Below are 20983 nucleotides of genomic sequence, written 5' to 3'. Positions count from 1 at the left end.
CCTGTCATTCCTTTGACTCACACATGTACAACTATACACACAGACACACACACAAACACATTCACACAGACACACACTCAGATGCGCCCACACTCACCACTTTCTCTAACAAATATACTGACACCTGCAGAGCTCCCTTTGCCACACCTTTGCCCACACGTTTGTACTCAGACACACACAAATGGTGGGGACGGTGGGCGGGACGAGACTGCCTCCAACACAGCAGAGAGAGACAGCCATGCAAGCTCACTGGTGGAAAAGATGGGAGCAAAGTCCCCTCCTCCAGGCAGGGCTAATCCTCTCACACCTACGGCCCAGCAAGGCCAAAGCGCCCTTTGGCTCCTAGAGGCCTGCCCAAGACCCAGAGTCCATCTTGCTGTCCTTGGCCTTCCAGCAGTGCTCCAGCACACGGAATGTTCTCTAGGGTGACCGTGCTCCTATTTTCTTAGGAACATGGATTTGGGCCCTCCCATTACAGGCATTTTTCAGGTATCCATCCATGCTCACGGACTGAGGGTAAATTCTCTTTTGGTTTTCTCCACTGCCATCAGTCTGACTTCTTGAAACCATCTAGTCTGAGTGACCGAAGCATCAAAGGCACAAAATGCAGAACCCGGGAGTGGGGTGGGGAAATCTTGGGGGGTGGCTGATCTCCTGGGAAGGATGGAGACTCCGCAGTTAGGGGGTGGAAATGTACTTATCTAAGACTCTGGAGGCCCTGCAGTCTGAATGCACCTAGAGAGTTCAGACATTCACCCCCTGCCCCAGAGAGAGGACCAGGCCTCATGGTCTGATCAGGCAACTCCATCAGAAGCCAAATGACGCCAGCTGCCAATCAAATCTCTCTCTAATCCAGCTGCAGTTCCGCCCAGGACTCAGCTGGGATAAATACTTCCCTCCTTGTACTCTGAATTCCTGGTGGATTAAAAAATGAGTCAGGTACCAAATGTGCCTGTCCCTCTTCTCAGAGCTCCTTGAGATCTGCTGTGCCCCGTGCACAGGTATCTAGCCCAGGAGGCTGTGGGCACTGAAAACAGCTGCACCTAGGGGCTGCACCCACCAGAGAGGCCACCTGGTCCTACTCTGCATAAAGATGCGGTGTGCCTAAGTTTCTTCTCCTTGCAGGCCCACCTGCTAGCCCCCAGCCCCACTTACCCATCAAGTGGTGCCCCTCCATGGCGGGGGCCACCTTGGGCTTGGAGCAGATCTTGGCAAACACTGGGAGCTGCCTCTTCTGAGCAGGGAGCTCAGGGAGCTTATTGGGGGGTGCGGGAGGAGGTGGAGGTGGCAGCAGCAGGAATGGGCCCAGCCCTGTGGGTTCCCTGGGTTGGGGGCCACTGAACATGCTGTTCTGCAGGAAGTCCTTGATGACTCTTGTCTCCTCCAGCACCTCCTTGTTGTTGGGGGCCTTGGATGCTTCCACGGACTTCAGTGGAAACTGGGCCAACAGCTTGCTGATCTCCGAGTTGGAGGCACCTAGGCTGTGGGCCCCGTCTTCTGTCCCCTTGGCACTCTTGACCTTGGCAGCACGCAGGATGCCTGTGACTGTAGACATGGCAGAATTGCAGTCCTGCCGGCTGCCAATAACAGACATGGCCACCTTCGGCTCTAGAAGCTTGTCACTGGCAATGACAGAGGCTCTTGAGCACTCACTACTACCTACTACCAGAGGAGGCATGAGATGGCAGGAAGCTGATTGTCTAGGCCCCGTGGGAGAGCTGCTGGGTGCCTCCAGCTCCCCTGAACTCTCTGTGACCAGGATGAGGTGCTCTTTGGTTAGGCTCAAGAACTCCTGCTCCACCAACAGGGAGATCTCATCTTTGCCACTGCCGAACTCTAGAGCTCTGCAAACAAGTTAAAAAGACAGATGGTTTTAGTGGCAGCTCACAAGGGTGGCTCTGCAGTAGGGCCCAGACCCCACGGCAAGGGGATGGAGAAGACACGTTTCTAGGTAAGGGGAACTGATTACTTTCTCAAGATAGAAGATGGACCAGCACTGAACTTCCAAGAGGTTTCCAAGCCACACAAGTGGACTCGGTATCAAGAGCGCAGTTCTAGGAATCAGGACACCTAGGTCCTCCCCCTGTACTATGTCTTGCTAAGTGAATTGAGAGCCTTAATTTCAGTTCACTCATCCCTGTTCAGTTGTGACCAGGACCTGAAGCAAAAAAGGCAGCAGTGAAGGGGTCGGGAGCGAGCCAGCAGCTCTGAGCATGGGTCTAGAGTGCTGAGGCTGAGCCCTGGGAAGCCCCACAGACTCACTGCAGAATGAATGGCAGAATGGGAGAGGGGGCTGTGGAGAGGACAGATGGAGCTCACACCTTGGCTCCATCACTCGCCCGTTGTGTGAACCTGAGCAAGCTGCTCAGCACCTCAGTACCCCGTCCCCTCACTTGGTTTACAGGAATATCCTAGATATGCAAAGTGCTCTGGACAGTGTCTGGCAGACAGTAACAGTGACACACGTGTCAGCTAGTATGTTCACACACAGCCAGCCTGGCTGTGCCTCTGGATCCTGGATTCTACACCGTGGCCCCACGGTCTACCCTGGTTGGCATGGCCCTCTGCCCAGATCATGGCCTCTGGACTGGGCCCTACTTCCTGGGAGCACCGGCAGTTGGTTGGTTCCTGCTCTGATTTATAAGCATTTCCCTGTATCCAAACAGGGGCCTTTACCTGCACCTCAGGCCCTGGCCCCCAGCTGCACCCTGATGGGCAGCACCAGCCCGAGGGGGCTTGAGAGTCCCATGGATCTAGGCTCCTGGTTATTGGCTCCCTCCAGGTGCAGGAGAAGATGGCACTCCTGCTGGCCTGGCTCATGGCCCAGCCTGCCCCGCCAGTGTCCCTGGCAAGGGGCACCTTCCTCTCTGGCACTCCCAGGAGGCCCATGGCCACCCAGCTTAGAACCACGTGCTACCCCTACTCGATGGGATTCCGCGAAGGGTGGATGAGGTGGTCTACACAGCATCCTGGAAACTGCTCAGTGCTCTGGTCCTGGAAGAAGCTGATGAAGATGGAGAAGAGGCAAAGGGAAAGATTAAAGCACCCCACAGTTGGAGATTTGCAGCTGGGGAGGCCTGGCATCTGCTCCTGCTCTGACGACCTATCCCGAGGGCCCAGTGAGTCCCCACAGACAGTTACTACAGAACCAAGTCATGCCTCCCTAGCAATGCTCTTTGTGTTTGAGCACACGCATGCTCTCACATGTGCACACACACACATACACATGTGTTTGATGCGCAAACACATGCAGGCGGCAGGCACAGTGACTCACGTATCACCATGCAAAGAATCAAGGGAAGAGTCACTGCATTTGATGACCAATCAGAATGATAACAGGTGACAGTCCCAAAGGCTTCCTGCTATGTCAGGCATTAACCCTCCTTTTTTTTAAATTAGTAAATAGGATTTATTACAGGGATGTAAGAATAGTTAAATACCTGAAAGTCAATTCACGTGATATACTGCATTAACAAAATAAAGGATAAAAATCATAAGATCAACTCAATAGATGCAGAAAAAAACATTTCACAAAATTCATCATCCATTCATGATAAAAACTCTACACAAAGCAGGTAGAGAGGGAATGTACCTCAGTATAATAAAGACCATATATGACAAGCTCACAACGAATATGGTACTCAACAGTTACAAGGTGAAGGCTTTTCTTTGAAGATCAGGAAGACAAGGATGCCGACTCTCCCCATTTTTATACAACATAGTACTGGAAATCGTAGCCAGAGCTGAGCTGCTGGGTCCCGATGAGGCCTGGGGGTCCGGAGGAAGGGGCTGGATGGCCAGGGAACTTGGGGAGAACGGAGAAGAGCTAAAAATAGCCGAATGCATCGCTATTTCAACCACCTAGAGAGTTGGGCCTCCTGCGTTTGGCCTCGTCAGGTCTAGATGTAGGAGGTGGTGCCAGGAAAAAACAGATTCCAGCCAAATAGACCTGGATCGGAGTGGGGAACCACTCCTTATTTCGCATCAGATCCTAGGACCTCAGGGACATGGGTCTGACACTAACAGCACCCACCCTCATGGGTGGTGAGAGAGCTTGCTGAGGTAACCCATGTGCAGGCCAACACAGATACCCGTGCACGGGACGAGTTCAGCCCATTGGCCCAGAGTCTTAGCTACAGTGGGCTGGCCCTGGAAGCTCCAGAGGGCCAGCAAAAGGCTGTGTATGAGGCAAGGCCACTTTCCTCTTCCCTCTATCCTCTCTCTTCTCTCCCTCAGCCATGTCCTCTCTCCTATTTCCTTCCTTTCTTCCTTCCCATGTCTAGACTCAGTCTATAAATAGGCCTCACTCTCACCGCTGCGTCCCGGGAACAATCGGAATAGAGAGGTTGCCAAACCACGGCCCCAAGTTTTAGATCCCCTTCTTCCTCTTCATCCTCCTCCTCAAAGAGAACAGGTGAGTCTTGACTTACAGAAACCAGACATTTGAAGGATCAGTTCTTTCTCCCCCGCCCCACAAAAAATCTTAAAAAGCAAGCTATATATCAATAGAGTTTCTGAAATAGACTTATTACAGTTACGTTAATTTTTTAAGTCGTAGTATTACTTAAATGGCCAAAGAAGAGTCCTTATCTCTCAGAGGTAACATACTAAAGCATGTATGGATACAATTTATGTCTGGGATTTGCTTTAAACTTAATTCAGCATCGGGGGGCGGGGCAGGGGGACGGGAGGAAGAAGGGAGAGGGCGATGGATGAAACGAGATTGGCCCTGTGTCGATCATCACTACAGCTGGGTGATGGGTACATGGGTTCATCACACACAGTTCGCTTTACTTTTGTGTTTGGTTTCTGTTTTTTTTTTTTTTTTTTTAATAAAAATGTTACACAGAAAAGTCTCATCGCTGAATCCTTTAAAGTACCAGCTCCAAGGAGAAGTTAAAGCGATTTATAAAAGACCCACAGAGCCCAACATCCCGGTACTAAAAAAGCAGCCCCACAGGAGGTCCCTTCTCAACACCTGAAAGCATGCTCCCGCCCCTCCCCCACCAGGGTACCAGGCTGGCAGAACCCAGCAAGAGCCATGTGCGAACGCCTCCTTATACTCCTCACTCTCCTCCAGACACGTTACAGGGGTCACTGGGCCTCTACGAAGCCGGCATTACCAGAAGTGACAGTGCAGTGCCAAAAACGAAGGGGCCCGTCCTGGCTGTGGGTCTTCCGTGTGCCCTGAAAGACTACCCAGAGCACCTGGCCCTTCCAGGACAGCCTCCACAAAACTTCCATTTCCTTGTATCTGTCACGAATCCACCACAGGCCAAACGGAAAGCCAGCTCGAAGGTAATCCTCTCCACAACCCTGGGCAGAAGACGGTATCATTCCTACTTTACAAATGGGAAAAGTGAGCCTGAAAGAGGCTAAGAACCTTGGAATGGAGAAAGTAAGGGAGGCTGGTGTGAGGATGTGGACGGGTCTGGCTGCCGTCACCACCTCTTGCCGCCCAAATGGGCTTCCTGTCCGGGGACGTTACCCAGTGAGATCTCCCTGCTCGCTCTGAGGCTGGGCTTTGTTCCTCAATCTGAACGCAGTCAGGGATATGACTGGGCTCATAGAGGATCATAGCGGTGAATCCTGAGACTGTCATCCGTGGCTTTAGCTGTCCCTGACAGCTCCACGTCAGCTGCATATCTGGTGAGCACATCTTCTGGGTCTCCCGCTAACTTGTGGATAGAAATGTTGAACGGGAGATGGTTCAGGGCCTGAGCCTCAGAGACACTGCTGGAGACCCTCCCTGCAGCCTGACAGTAATCCTGGATCAACACTTTGAGGGAATAAATCAATCATTTCAGTCACTATCATCCTATCTCCACTTCTCCAAGGCAGCCTTTGTCCAACACCTTGTTGCGATCAACGTTGAGTGCACTTAAAGTCCCTGATCAAGGGTCTTCCGACCTGCTCCCTCCACCCCCTGTGCTTACCTGTTTTAGAAAAATGCATATCTACGGAGCTAGGTCATTTTCAGAACTCAGATCAAACCAGTTCCCCATTTAAACCCTCCTGTGGATTCTCATTACACATAGTATAAAATCTAAACTCTTTCTGCCCCCCAGGGCAGCATGCAAAATGGCCCTGTCACCCCCTCCCGCTTCCACTTCCACTGCTTCCAGCCACTCCAGCCTTTAAATATTCTTTGACATGCCAAGTTTATTCCCGCCCCAGGGCCTTTGCACGGCTTATGGAATGCCAGGTCATTCCTTGACTGGCTCGTTCTCATCATTCACACCTCGGTTCAAGTTTCATACTCTCAAGTAGCCTTTCCTGCTCCTTTTTCGCCACTCCCTGCCTTACGAGGCACCGTCTGCTCCAACAATCTGTTTATTTTCCTCTTAGCGTTTCTCACCACCATACAGTTTCTTTTTTAAGTCTTTACTCCCCACAACAACATATCCTCCCTGAGGGCAAGAGCTGTATCTCATTCACCATAAAGACCTTGGAAACTAGAACTGTGCTTGACATATAACTCCAGCTCAGTATTTGTTGAACAAATGAACGAACTAGTCTATGAACTTGACTTCACCCTTGTCCATTTCCAGAGCTATTGATTTCCAGAGCTCTGTTGCCATACTACCCCGCTCCTTGCGCTAGTTATAACCTGTCTGGCTTCGGTTCTATTTTCTGTCCTCTTGTCTCATGTCCCACCTCTGGTGCGGCATCCTTGTGAGCCGTTCCCTAACCACCATGCTAAGCCTGGCCCTACGAATCCCCCCATCTCTGCAAGGCAGTCAGTGCCCTGGCAGATCCCACACAGAACCCGCCCGCCTCTTAGCAACCGCGTTGGGACTCACATGAAGATTTTTCATTCTCCCTACAGCTTTGCTGGGTTCAACATCAAGCCTGCTCTCCTGCATTTCCTGGAATCTATCTTTCTCTCTTCCTAAGAAGTTTTGCCGATCTTGGCACTTCTCTCGTGCTATTTGCTTTTTCCTCTGAGTTGGTAAAAACCATAAAATCTGCCATAGACTATCACGGTGAATCATTCAAGGAGGTTAACCCGGCTCCCGAGCACTGACGGAGGAAACGAGAGTCAGGATTGGTGCTGTGGCTTCCACTGTTGCCACCACCTCTGTTTTGCCCACCTCCAGAAATGATAGGTGTCTGATGGCAGTTCTGTGCGTGGCGGCTGTGCACTATTTCTGCATGTGCAGTGTACAGAGTTATGTAAAAATAAAGGCTATTGACTGGCTGGCACCCCTTCCTAGAATAATGACTAAGCAAGCATGCTGTTAGCTCCCCGACAGCAGTTCTGTGTACATGATAACACAGAGCAAAGACGAAAACTGCTATTCATCGGAGCCAAACAACAGAAAAATGCAAGCAGAAAATTGTTAGTGCTGGAAGAGGACATCAAAACAAATATTTTCTTCTCGCTGTGGCATTTCAGACCATCCACAAACTGGGTACCCAGGCCCAGTGCCCAGGTAACATGGCTGATTGAATAGTAAGGTGAGGAAAAGGGCTCATGGTCCCGCACGGACCTGGGCTTGAATGGCGGTCCATCCGCACACTGACCATGTGACTGTGGGGGAGATTCTGACTTCTCTACATGTCTGCGTGGGCGAGACAGCAGAGCATAGTGACTAAGAGCTCAATCTCTGGAAGAAGGCAGAAACCGGATTCAAATCCCCACTGCTTAATGGAGGCCAGACCTTACGCAAGCTGCCTCAGGCCCCAGCTCACAAAACAGGAAGAAGGATCAGCGTTTATGGAGTCCTAAGGAACTAGCCAGGCACTGTGCTAAGCACTTCCCATGCAAATTCTCCTCTTAATTCCCACAACAGCCCCAGTGGGGTAGTGGGTAGACTGATTACGGTAACGGCTCCCCGTGTTATCACATCTTTGTCTTCCCGTATCCATGGCCTTTGGTAATTCTCACCCATCTTGATTCAAGTAATAAAGCAAAGCGCTTGGGTATTAGGGCTTACTTAACCTCTTGTTTGTCTTGGAACTCAGCCACCTTCACATGAATGAACCCAGGAGAGCCCACTGGAGGATGACATATCCCACAGAGGAAAACCTCAGGGTCCTTGGCCAGCAGTTGGCCAGACCCAGCTGACTGCAGACGTTGGGTGAGTGTGAGCCAGGCCCAGCCAAGCCTGGCCCCCACCAGAAGAACCACTCAGCTGAGCTGCAGGAATGGGAGCTAAGTAAACGGTTGTTGTTTTGAGCCACTAAGCTTTGCGGTGGATTGTTGTATTCCAAAAGCTAACTGATATAGAGAGATGCGATTATCCCGGTTTTAAAAATGAAGAAGCCAAGGGACAAGGAAGTTAGGGAGTTTTCCCAAGATCACAGAACTAAAATGGGACAAAGTGGCGAACTGAGCCAATCTTGCTCTGATGCCATTCTCTTAATCACTAGGTTACTCTGCTCTGAAAACCCGAGTTTGTGAAATGCTGTGTGTGAGAATACCAGGGATACGCATCTAACTCAGAAGGGTGAGAAAGGGCTCTCTGAGAAAGTGTCATTTAAGCTGGGGCCTAATGGATAATAAGCATCAACGAGGTAAAGAATGCAAGGAAGAGCTTTCCAGAGACAGGGAACAACATGTGCGAAGGTCACAGGGTAGGCAAGAGCGCCTGGTGTATTGGTGGGACTATGATCAAGGGGGCGGGGTACATTAATTGGGGGGATGGGTAGAGATGGTAAGAGTCAGAACCTGCCAGGTCTTAGAGTGATGCTTCATTCTAAAGGAGCAAGGAAGCCATTGGAGGGATTTCAGCAGGGAAGTGTCAGGGTCTGATTTTCCCCAGGCAGCAAGTGGTCCAGAGGAGTGACAAGATGGTACTGAGCCCTGAGCTAGGACCTGCGCTCTGTCTGCTAGGTGCCAGGAATTATACTTGGCACTTGACTCCACGACCACGAGGCATAGGTAACACCTTTACTCCCAATTTAGGAAGAAGAAACTGAAGCTCAGGACATATGAACCATAAATTCAAGTTCACCCAAGAAAATATGTGTTGGAGCAGGATTGGGTCCCAAGCCCATGTGGTTCCAAGCCTCTACTCTTAGCCACTACCGTACACTTCCCCAGACAGAAGTGGGAGAAAGAGCAGGGCCTTTGCAGTCTGGAGAGCTGCATTCAAACCCAGCTTTGCCCTTTCTGACAGGGTGATCTTAATTCACTTCCCTTTTCTGAGCCTCAGCTGCAGGAGGACCAAGGCCAGGAGCCAGCCAGGAACTAGGAGGTCAAGACAAGCAGAAGGCAGAACTTGGTGGACAGGAGGGTGTCCAACTCAGAGACTTGAAGGAGCCATGGCTGTGGGTGAGAGCATTGTGGACATTTCTGGATCTTCCTGTCTGCACAGAGAGGAGGGACCTAACTTCTATCGCCCTGATACCTATGTCACAGCACGCAGGGTGGCCCCTGCCCATCGTGGAGAGAAAGGACACAGCCATCTCTGTCAAAGCTACCTTATGTCTTCCTCCTCCTTCCTTCTCCTCCAGATCTAGTATTCATTGAGCTGCCCTGGGTCCCCCTCCCCACACACACACCACGCCATGTGCACACACCAACCCATGTACACACACACCACACTCATGAACGTACACCAAATCCATGCATGCACCTGAAGCGCAGCCATACCAACCCATGTGCACACACACAGCACAGCCATGCACACACATGCTGCAAATACCACAGACGTGATGCACACGCACACACTCAGCACAGCTATGCATGCACCCCCACAATCATACATATACACCTATGTGTGCGCACATACAAACACATTCCAACAAAAGCCTTGTAGAAAATTAGCAGGAAGAAAAGGAACCAGGAATGGACGGTGGATTCCATCACAATCTGAGAGAACTGGGAGAGTTTTTTTCATTTGGGGCGTGGAAAGGGCAACTGATAGGAGCTGCGGATTCAGTTGCTGTCCTAGGGCCTGTGCACCTGTGTCCCAGAGGTACCTGGAGCTCTGTCTGCTGGGACCTCTCCGTTTGGGGGTAGGGGGAGTCTGGGCAGAGGGCCTCTAGAAAGCTCAGGCCTCCCCGCCCGGACCACCCCTCCTCCACTCTCCAGGCTGCAGTGAGGATTAAGTGGGATGATGAATGTGAAAGCACTTGGTAAACTGTAACAGCGCTATGCAAATGTTAGCGGCTCCGACTGAGAGGCCGCGTGGTGCTGAGAGCCGAGCCTGCAGCAGGCTCAGCCCCGCTGACCCCTCACAGCCCAGGGCTGGGCTGCCTAGGCATCGAAAGTTCAGGAAGACACCAAAACCTCATGGGGAGGGTGACCAGGGGTGGGGGTAGGGGTTAAAGAAGGTAACACCGTGAGAGCCCTCAGCTGCCCGATCTCCAAGCCTGGACTCTGTGTCCCTCTCATTTCCTAGCAAAGGTCTTCGTATAGCGTAGAGTCATTTTTCATAACGTCCCTGGCATACACTTACAATGCAGTAAAGGTCAGTCTCCTTCCTTCATGCTTTTCTTTGGAACACTTCCTTCTCAACGCTGCCACATCCCTTTTCAGCCTGAAGTTCCATCATCTTTGACCCCCCAAAGTATCGAAGAACTTTCTACACATATGCACGAGGAATCACCTGCAGTGCTTGTTTCAAGTGCAGATTCTTGGGGACTCTTGGGGAAATGGAAGCTCAGAAAGGGGCCCAGGCATCTGCATTCTGAGCTAGTATCTCTCCTTTCCCATCTGCCCGGCATTCCTGAGGTTTTCATGCAAACAAAGCACTTGGAGGCTCCCAGCCAAGTGCAAATTTCCCTCCAGACACTTTCAAGCTTCTCCATGCCTGTCCCTTATGGGAAATGGGGCAGCCTAAGAAGGCACGCTGGCAGATGGAAGTGAGACACCTGCCACCCCACCTCTTCCCTGAACCTCCGTTCCCAGGGAGAGCAAAGGAGGAGTGGAAATAACAGGAAGCTGGTGTGATTTTGGCCAGGGAGTGGAAGGGTTGGGGGGCGGGGGGATGAGGGATTCAGTGAGCTGAGGAATGAGAAAGGAAATAACAGAAGAATAAATACGGCAATAAAGGAGGTTCGGCTGGGAGCTACAGAGTGATTCTTATTGTTCAAATTATCTTTAAAACTTTTCATTTGAATCTGTTTAATAAGAGAAGGCTTACCCTAAGGAAGAGGTATTTTTTTTTTTTTAATGTGACTTGGGAACTGAATTGGAAAGAACGTTGCAACAAAGATATTAGAAAGGGGATTAAACCAAACCACTGGTGGCCCATCTCTGCAGGCTCCCGCAACCTGCGACACAACTCTTGAAACCATAAAATTAAATTAAAGAGGGGGACATGGGACGCGGGATGTTAATCACGATTCATCTTCCCTTCACTGCTCGTGGGGCCCAATGCTAAGCAGACAGACCCGGAAGGGCTATTCTTATGGGCTCCTGGTGTCTGGAAAAGAGCTCTAGCCTTGAAGCCCCACAGGGTCCCTATTCCTGCTGTGTCCTCTGAGCTGGATGACTCTGGGCGAGTAGCCTAACTTCTCTGAGCCTTAGCCTCCGTATCTGTAAAAGGGGAGTAACATCAACTATCTCCTGGGAATGGTTGCTAAGACAGTTAGATAAACAGAAAATTAAAATACAGAACCTGGAGTATATTAGGTGCTCAAGAAAACGTTAGCTCCGTTCTCTGCAGCTTAAGGCAGAAGGACGGGAAAAAACTCTACAACGTCTTGGCTTATTGATATTCTGTCCCTGTGTCACTCAATTCTTCCTCTGGTGATCGTGACTCCTTGCTTGGATCCCGGCCACCCCTGGGCCTTGCTCATCCTCCTTGCAGTAGTGTTTTTATGGTTCATCCATCATTCACTTCCTTATTCATTCATATACACCGCATAGCCACCAAGTGCCAGGAACTCAGCTGGGTGCCGGGGAGACGAAGATGAGTAAGACACAGCCCTTGCCCTTAAGGAGCCATGGTCACGTGGGGGAGGAGGACTGCTTGCCACAAGGCTGTGTACAAAACATGCCCGGTGACCACCCCATCAGAAATCCCATGCCAGAACTTCGCCAACAAATCCAATTGGGATGTTGTGTCTGCCACTCTGGCCAATGGTCAACTCAAGAGCTTGTTTATCGCTCTCACCCCTCCACCTGGTCCTCAGAGCTAGGAAAGCGTTTTGTCTCTCCTGATGAGCTCGCCTGCGTTCTCTTATTGGATAATATGAATTATGGAAACCAACTGTTATCTTCCCCTTTTGCCCTAAGTTGCCAAGAATCTCAAAGCAAAATGCTGTCCTCAGCTAAGTAGTTTCCCTTAGCTTGGGTTTTCTGGTATATAAATCTCCTCTCCCCACTGCCATTCTCGATACTTAACCCCTGTCATTTTATCCCTGATAATAACAATAATGATGGAGATGATGGTGACAACGATGATAGTGATGAGGAACTTGGAGTCCTTACCATATACCAGGTGCTATGTGAGCTTTACATATCTTATTCATTGACCTCCACAATAACCCTTTAAGGTGGTTGCTATGACCTTTTCCATTTTTCAGATGAGGAAAATGGGGCATGGAACATCTGAGTAACTTGGTTACAACTAGGAAGTATGCTGGGATTCTAAACAACCTGTCTCCTCATTTTATCATTATCTAATATTGATATTGTTATCACTTTTATGTTCTTAGGAAAGAGAGGATATAATAGCTAATTTAAATTAAAAAGGGAGACATGGAAGAGGAAGAAGGAATGTTGAATAGGGTGAACAGTGAAGAATTCGGAGGATGACACATTTGTTCTAGGTCTTTAAGGATGGGTGGCATTTCAATAGAGCTATGGAAGAAAGGCATTCTTGCTAGTGGAATAACCTGAGCAAAGGTGAGGGTATGTGCACCTGCTGGTAGCTCATCTTGGATTACAGAGAGTGTGGGGAAGATCAGCAAGATGTGCACCTAGAGATGTAGGCAGGGTCAACTACCGAGACCCTTGAAATAAATCAAAGGGTTCAGAAGACCATGAGGAAGCATGGAAGATGCCTGAGCAGCACCGTTGATGTGCTTCAGGAAGATGAAAGGGTAGGGGCATCTGGGAGAAAAAGGAACCAGATGCAGCGAGATGAGATGTTGTGAAGATGGCAGAAGAGAGACAAGCTGGGGGCACAGGAGTCAAAGACCATCTTGAAGGCAACTGCAGTAGCATAAGGAGACTGGAGGAGGGAAGGGTCAGGGGGCCTTGGACCTCTGTCTGCCGGCACCATTTCATTTACTAATTTACTTGACAACCAGGATGGGGATGTACTGATGTGATTAGGGTTATAACGGAGGCTGAGATCCAGCCCTGGGAAGCTCAAGGGAAGAAGACCCTTAAGTGTTGGGTCCAGGAGAAAAGGACTCCAACTTGGGGGCTGGGGGTCTCAAAGTCATTCACAAAATGTTGAGTTGACGTGAGGATGTGTTTCAGGCAAAAGGGTGCATAGCGCCTTCCCTCAGATTCTCAGAGAGGTGTTTCGTGCCTCAAAGGAAAGAAAACAGGAGCCTAGAGCATGAGAGACTCCAAAGTCTTCAGAACCGGCGTCGGCTCTAGGGCATCAGTGTGAGTTTCCAACTGACTCTTGTCTTTATCACTCCCATCATCAAGTTTCGAGGCTTTTTAAAAAATAATAATAATAAGAGAAGGGATATATTCCAAGCAACTTTTCCAGAAAAGTAGAATTCATCCAATTGTTTAAATACCAGCAGTGCAAAGGATTGGTTTGTTGCCTGGCACCAAGAAGGCAATTGTGCGTGTTTGTTGAATGGATCCATAAATGACGGAATGAATAAATGCCACTTCACAGTCAGGGCGATGGAATCAACAGTAAATCCAAAGCCCCCAGCTGAGGCTACACAGTTGTAGTGAGGAGGGAAATGAATGGGTAAGTGATCCCAGAATGTGAATTGGTAAGCGGCTGGCCACAATTCTCCAAGCCCAAATTTAAGACTAATTAAAAGGTAACTGAACGTGATCATAGAGATTAATTGACAGTAGACAGAACTACTGATTTCTTTGCAAAAGCCAACTCCTTCCTGTTTCTTCCCCACCTTTGTAAACGGCACCACTGTCCAACCAGCAGCTCAAGCCAAAACCCTCAAGACAGTCTTAACGTCTCTTGTGTGCCCCAAACTATGAGAAGGTCTGTTGGCTTCCTTCAAAATACACACTCAATCCCCCACTTTTTCCATCTCCACTGTGATCACTCTGATCCAGGTACCCCCACCGTCCTGCCTCCCCTGGACTATTACTGCAACATCTTCCCAGAGGTCTCCCAACTCCTCTCACTTGCCTATGAACCATCTCCACACAGCGGCTGGAGAGATCTCTAAAAATTAGTGAATGCGATCACATTAAAACCTAAAACCCCTTCCCCCAAACCTCCAAGGGTATCCATAACATGGAGAATCAAATCTGAACTCCCTACAGTGATCTTCCAGGCTTTTAAAGAGCAAGCCTGCCTGCCTCTGATATCATCTTGTCCCATGTCCCATCACTCAATGCACCCCAGCCATGCTGTCCCTCTCCAAGCCACTCTCACCTCAAGAAAGGATATCCTTCCCCAGATCTTCACCTGGCTGGCTCCTTCTTGGTATTTAGATCTTGGCTCAAATGACAGCCTGTAGTCAGAGACTCGTTCCCTGACCACCACATCTAAAGACACTCACTCTCCCCTAATACTTTACTCGGTTTTACTTCTATCAGAGCACTACTCATTGCTATCTGAAATTATCAGGTTTATTTTTATGTGTTTGTTATTGGTTTCCTCCAACTAGAATACCAGTCCTTTTCACATTCCGAAGCTGTCATTATCTTTATTTACCTGCTTTCTGTTTTTCTCCCTTATTTGAATGTAACCTGCAGGAAGGCAGGGCCCTACCTGGTTCACAGCTCTATACCACTCGCTCTTAGCCAGGCATATAGTACATGCTTAGTAAATATCTGTTGACCGAATAACTAAATGAATGAGTGAATGAATGAATGAATAAACTCAAACTGTGCCCACAGAGTGCAGTTGGCTTGGAGAGAAAAGGAAACGTGACATTAATCACCATTACCGCGAATGCAGAATATTAACAAGAAGGATCCAGTCTGCACAGATCGGATCATGCCTGGATTACTGGGTTTGGTTCTGGCTGCTGTGTTGCCATAAAGACTAGCAGTGTGGGGAGGAAACTGACCAAGTTGACACGTGAGGGGAAGCTTAGAAAACCGGAGGTATTCAGCTTGTAAAAACAAGAAATCCTAGGAAGAATATTGTTGCCATCTTTTAATATAGAAAGAGCTATTGAGAGAAAGGGGTAGACTTGGTTTATAGCCCTAAGGACCGAATCAATGGATAGTAGTCTGATACGGACATATTGCAGTATAGGAAAAAAGTGGTCTTTTGACGGTCAGAGTCCATAACAAGGGAAGGGACTACTTTAAGATGGGGTGAGCTCCCGGTCTAAGAAAGTATACAAGTAAATAACCACTTGGCAAGGATGTTGAGGAGGGATACAAGCAGCAAAAGATGGCCTCCAAGATCCCTTTCGAACTTGAGATGTCTGGGTTTCTAAGATATGTAGGGATACAGTCAAGAAAAAATTTCTGGAAAACAGTCCTGGAAGGTACTTATTAGCTGCCCCATAGTAGAAAACATCACAGAACCAGGTCTACAAATGAAGCAGAGGACAAATGAGTTGAGAGGGATCTTGTGGGCTTTAAGCCATCCCAGAAACACGCTGAACAGCTCCCCGGATTTGAAATCTGTTATCCACGCGTGATCATTGAGCATATGGGACTGCCAAATATTTTGACTAGCCAAAAAGATGCCTCAATTTCCAGGAGAAGGTAGCCAATAGTATCACATAGTGGCTAAGATGGTCCTGAGTTTGTTTTCAGAAACTCCACTACCTCCTAACTACAGAGCCTCAGGCAAAGAAATTAACCCCTCCGAACCTCCTGTTACCTTGTGTGCAAAAGGATTTCATTTAAAAACAGAAGAGGGAAGAACTTGAAACAAAAATGGCACAAGTTTGATAATTAATAAAGCTCAGTGACAGACACATAGACATCCACTATACTGCTCTATTTGATGTGTTTGAAAATTTGAAAAAGTAAAAAGAGAGGGAGTTTAAAATAGTACTCACCCTGTGTAATAACTGTAGGGCTTAAATAAATCATCATCATCATCATTATCATCATCATCATCATTATGAGGAATTTTTACAAATCCTAGTTATTACCAGGAATGTTTAAATATCCCATTTAATCATCCCCAAAACCCCATAGTAATCATCTCCATTTGGCAGATGAGGAAACTGAAGCTCACATGAGTTAAATAAATCCCACAACTGGCACAGGGCTGAAATGCGATCTGAAATCAGAGTTATCTGACTCCACCATCACAGCTGCCTTTATTTCAAGAATAGCTCATTGTGTTCTACTTGGTCGATATCTACACAATTATAATTTCATTTATTCATCTAAGTCAGTGGTTTCCCAGCTCTTTTCTCAGTAGCGGAACCCTTTTTTCAAAGCAGCCTTTACTCAGAACTCCAATAAGTAAAACCTATAAAAGCAGAACAACTCTGGCTGAAGTAGGGATTGGGGCCCAGCCACCAGGCCACTTGACTCCAGGGTGACCCCTGAAAGCACCCTAGGGTCTATGAGCATAATGCGAAAATCCTAGACTGAAGCCAACAACAACAAACTCAAACCCTGAGAATTACATTTATGGAAATTCTCATTTGTATAACGCAGCTTTCAGTCTCCCGTTTCCCATCACATTTGATCCTCATCATCAACTCTGAGGTGGACAAGGCAGGGCATATCATCTCTAATTTGCAGATGAGAAAATCAAGGCCAAATGGAGTTAAGCAACTGGCCAAAGGTGTACCAGTTCACTTTTCAGCCAAGTGCAGACTGGAAATAGAGTCTGTCTCCATTAATTTGGTGTGACCTGGCCAAGAGAGTGCCATCTACTGGAAATTGTCACTGACCTTGGTTCACAAAGTGGACAATCAGCTCCTTGGCCATTGACAGCCTGAGTACAGCCCCACAGACCCCTTGCCAAGGCCCTGTCCCAGAGCAGATGGCAATGGGCAGGGGAGAGGGGCTCAGCACCACTGGAGGGCCAGACAGCACGATTTTGGGCAGTAGCCAGGCCATTCCCATCCCGGCCATGTCGTGCTGAGCAATTAATAGCCAAAGTGCCTTCCACCTTCCTCTGCAGCCCGAAAAGGGACAGCAGATAGTACAGACCTGGGTAGCAGTTCCATGTTCCTTTCTTAGCTATTGCCTAGAAATTCCTGAAACCAGATGCAGCTGATAATTGTCTGCCCCCCACTCCCACCCCCCAGAGCAGCTCTGAACTGAGCTGGAGCATGTGTTGGAACAGGCAACACTTAATTATCACTTAGTCTTTAATTAGCACTTAATTATTAACACTTAATCCATCTGTAAAATGGGGACACTAATACCTGTCTCACAGGTACTCTGGGAGGATTAATTAATGTTTGCAGCCCACTTTGAAGATGCAAAGCATTGAACGAGTGCTCAACAGTGGCACTGATAACCACAGCACATTTACTTGCTTTCCTTAATGAGGTCTCTCCTTCCTCTCCTTGTGAATAACCACCCTCAACTATTTCTGACCAACTTTGCCCTGGTGGAGAATCATTTAGCTCTGTGTTTCCTAGACACAGGATTTCCCACCCAGGAAATGGGCTATTTCCAGCCATTTCCCCACACTTTAATTTTCTATTATGTCCTCTGAATATGTCAATGACTTCCCAGTAAATATTTTGATGTGCGCTCTTGCAGCAGCTTCTGTGGAGTCTGAATGGGACAGCTGCTCCCTATATTAGGGAATTCCAGATGTGGTTTAAAACCACCAGACTTATCTGTGCCAATGCCTAGCCTTTGGAGGTGGGAGGAGGCAAGACTATTCTAGTTGCCCTCAGGGAAGCCATGGACACTTAATCCTTGGCCCTGGCTAGGGTGCTTTTTCAAGGTCCTCAGATCCACATGCCTTTAGGATGAGAACTGTCCCCTTTGTGGGTTGGTGAAGAGGCAGCAGAAAGACAGCTCCGATTTGGCTCTTCACCCAGGTAACATTATAGGCATTAACTGTTCTATAAAGATTGGACAAAGGACTGAAAGGGGGCGGGGGTGTTGGAGAAAACTACAAAGTCTTTAGGGTTTAACGAGACTGAACGATGGGCCCAAACCTCCCCCTAGGTGGTCAGACCACCGCTCCTCCTTCCTCCCTTGGTGCCAGCCATGTGGGGGGACACTCACTCTTCCTGGGAGCTGAGCCTCTTGTCTCTTGGAGTTCCAGCCATGGGGACAGAGAGCTGCTCCTTTGAGATCCTGGGCTGCAAGGCCTCGGGCAGGCCCTGTACTCTCTTCCAGATTTCATGGCAAGTCTTGTCTAAGCTGTCTTGGGGTGTGTCCTGGTGGATCCAGATGTATCTGGGGAATGGGCCCAGGGCGGAGGGGCGCTTGGCCACCAGGGCAGTGGAGGACAAAGGAAGCCCATTCCCACTGGCCATCCTCCTCCTTTCTTTCCGGAAGCCCCTTTGTCCACCCAGGGCTCGAAGACACGGCGACCATCCACCACCACCCTTCATTCACCAGAAAGGGAGATGAGGATGGGGCAGAAACAGGTCAGTTCTGACTGGCTGTTGCTCCAGCGAGGCGACTACGTTCAGAGGACTCCGATTTGTGTGGGAGTGGTGGATGGAGATCAGGTTCCTTTTGGGGAGGGGGAGCTTATTTTGATTTCTTTTTTTGTGCTGGTTCCTGACTTTTGCCCCCCTCCCCCTCTCCCTGAGAAGAAAATATTTAAAAGTCAACAAAAACCAGTAGCTTAGTAACCTTGGAATCCCCCTGAGCTCAGGAACCAGGCGCCTGGGCAGGCAGAATGACATCTGGGAATAGCTGGGGGGGGGAGGACTGGCTCTCCCCACAGTCCCTGGCACTCCCCCGTTGCTGACACGCCCTTGACACCTTGTGGCGCCTGGAGCTCAGCCCATTCTCGCCTGCTAAGCCTCACAGATGACTGGGTGAGGGCCTGGCACTGTGCTAGGCACCGTAGGGACAGGAGCCCGCCATTGGGCTCTCACTCGGGCCTTCCCAGGGACCCTGGCGAACCCGAGGGCCAACGGCCCCGCCCTGGCCGGCTCGGCTCCACTCCCCTCTCCTGGCTGCCTTTTCAGCGCCTTGCAGGAATATGCCCGTTGTCCAGTGCCCGTAGACCACCCGGAGCCGAAGCCCCAAACAGACACCTGCCACGCCCCCGGCCGGGCTGCGGACCAGGCCCGAGAAGGGTCCCCACAGCTGAAAAGGGTGCTGTCTCGGCGGGGCGGCTTGGGCCGATTTGCTTGCCGGTGGCTCTCACACCCTTCCCGTTCAGCGCTGGAATTCCTCCGTAGGTTTCAAACGCAACGGCTCGGTGCGCGGGACACCCCAGGTTCGGTGTGCCAGGCCCTCCCGTGGGAGGGCGATGGAGTGGTGCCTGGAGAGCTCTCCCCTCCTTAAAATCGGGGACACAGCACCCCTGCCCGCTCCGCTCGCAAAAACCTCAGTGCCTGCCAGGGGCCCAGCCCCTCAGCTGCCCGATTTTACCCCTAACTGCCATTTTATTAAGCGCTTACCTTGTTCCAAGCACTAGAGTTTCTGTGTTGTCATATTCAATCCAAACAAGCTCAGGAAGTTAGTGCCATTGTTTCTTAACGTCCTACATGTAAGGAAACCGAGTCCTAAAGCCGGAAAGGGGTGTGTCCGAGCCCCTCTAGGAGGCTGGGAGCTGGAATTCAAATCCAGGCCCCCCAGGCCGGATCTCGCGCTCTCAGACGCTGAGATAGACTGCAACACTCTTGCACTGGATTCAGGAATCCAGGGGGTGAGTGGGCTGCGGGCAGGTGGGAGTGGGGACCCCGGGGCGAAGGTGCAGAGAGAAGGGCTGAGTTAGCTGTTGGCTGTTCAGGGAGCGCCTCCCCTTACTGAAGGGGCTTCTCAAACTCAGAACTGACAGGGAACCTCTGCCTGCCAGGGATTTCTGGTCCCAGGAGCCGGTGGTTGTGCCTCCAGCATCTCTCCAGAAAAGGAAGAGCAAGAAAGCAGGAAAGAAGAATGGATGTGGCCAGAGGAGACGGCAGCCTGTAGATGGAGAGTCGAATCCCGACACTGCCATTTCCTCGCTGTGAGATCTTACCAGCTTTCCTGCTTCTCCAGTCCTCATTCATTCATTTCCCAAATATTGATGGAACCCTTCCTCTGTGTCAGGTGAGGTGCTGGGCACTGAGGAAGCCTGAGGGTAAACAAAACTGGCCTTGTCCCTGCTCTCATGGAGCCTATATACTTGTGGAGGGTCACAGATTACAAACTCACAGAGCAAGTTAAATAAGCAGTAATTACAGATTACCAACAAAGTGAGGAAATGGGAATAGTGGCATCATTAGATGGTGGTCCAGGCAGTCCTCTTTGAGGAGGTAAGGTAACATTTGAGATGAAACAGAAGGATGAGAAGGCATTATTTTCTGTAAAATGATGTAAATAAATTATTATAAAGATCACATTTCTGGCACATAGTAGGCACTCGATAAATAATGAATTTATGCTATACAGTTTGAAAAATACCTGGCACACAGTAGGTGCCCAATTCACTACCTTACTCTTTACAGGGAGCCTAAGTTCCTAGAAATGGTGACTATATTTTGAAATCTAAGCTTCATTCCCCTTTGATTTTCATTATAAAACTGAAGATATGCTCCTTTGGGGAAAATTCCGAGGATCTAGACTGAATAAAATTATAGTTAAGAATGTAGAAAACCTTTTAAAATAGTGTATTTAAAGGAAAAGTGATAATTTCTGATGAAATATTAATAGTTCTGAAAATGTCACTCAGTGTTTGTGCTGCTTGGCATTTGGTTGGCTAAAACCCATGCTTAGAGCAGAACGTCAATGACCCTCCACGGCCCAGGGTACAGGGTTCTGGAAAGTTAGCCAGCTCACTATAACGTACAGCGGAAGTAGGGT

At 49.3% G+C, this 20983-nt stretch overlaps 1 protein-coding gene across 4 annotated transcripts in view; it reads right to left on the bottom strand.

The window, feature by feature from the left end:
- The window catches only part of CUNH1orf94 (chromosome unknown C1orf94 homolog), a 37075-nt gene extending 17312 nt beyond the window's left edge, over positions 1-19763 (bottom strand). For 3 of the 4 annotated variants that reach the window (XM_036220118.1, XM_036220127.1, XM_036220125.1), the window contains exons 1-2: positions 18242-18856; positions 1156-1844 (exon numbers count right to left, since the gene is read on the bottom strand). In XM_036220118.1, the coding sequence (XP_036076011.1) occupies positions 1156-1844; positions 18242-18573 (1021 nt within the window). In that variant the 5' untranslated portion in view covers positions 18574-18856. Of the gene's footprint in view, positions 1-1155; positions 1845-18241; positions 18857-19599 lie in introns of those variants that run through there. The other variant, XM_036220132.1, reaches the window with a different exon arrangement.
- Positions 19764-20983: the final 1220 nt, after the last annotated feature.

This window comes from Rousettus aegyptiacus, unplaced genomic scaffold (assembly GCF_014176215.1).
Source record: "Rousettus aegyptiacus isolate mRouAeg1 unplaced genomic scaffold, mRouAeg1.p scaffold_m13_p_1, whole genome shotgun sequence".
Taxonomy (NCBI): Eukaryota; Metazoa; Chordata; class Mammalia; order Chiroptera; family Pteropodidae; genus Rousettus; species Rousettus aegyptiacus.
The sequence above is the reverse complement of the archived record's forward strand: the minus strand, read 5'-3'. Positions and strand labels throughout refer to the sequence as shown.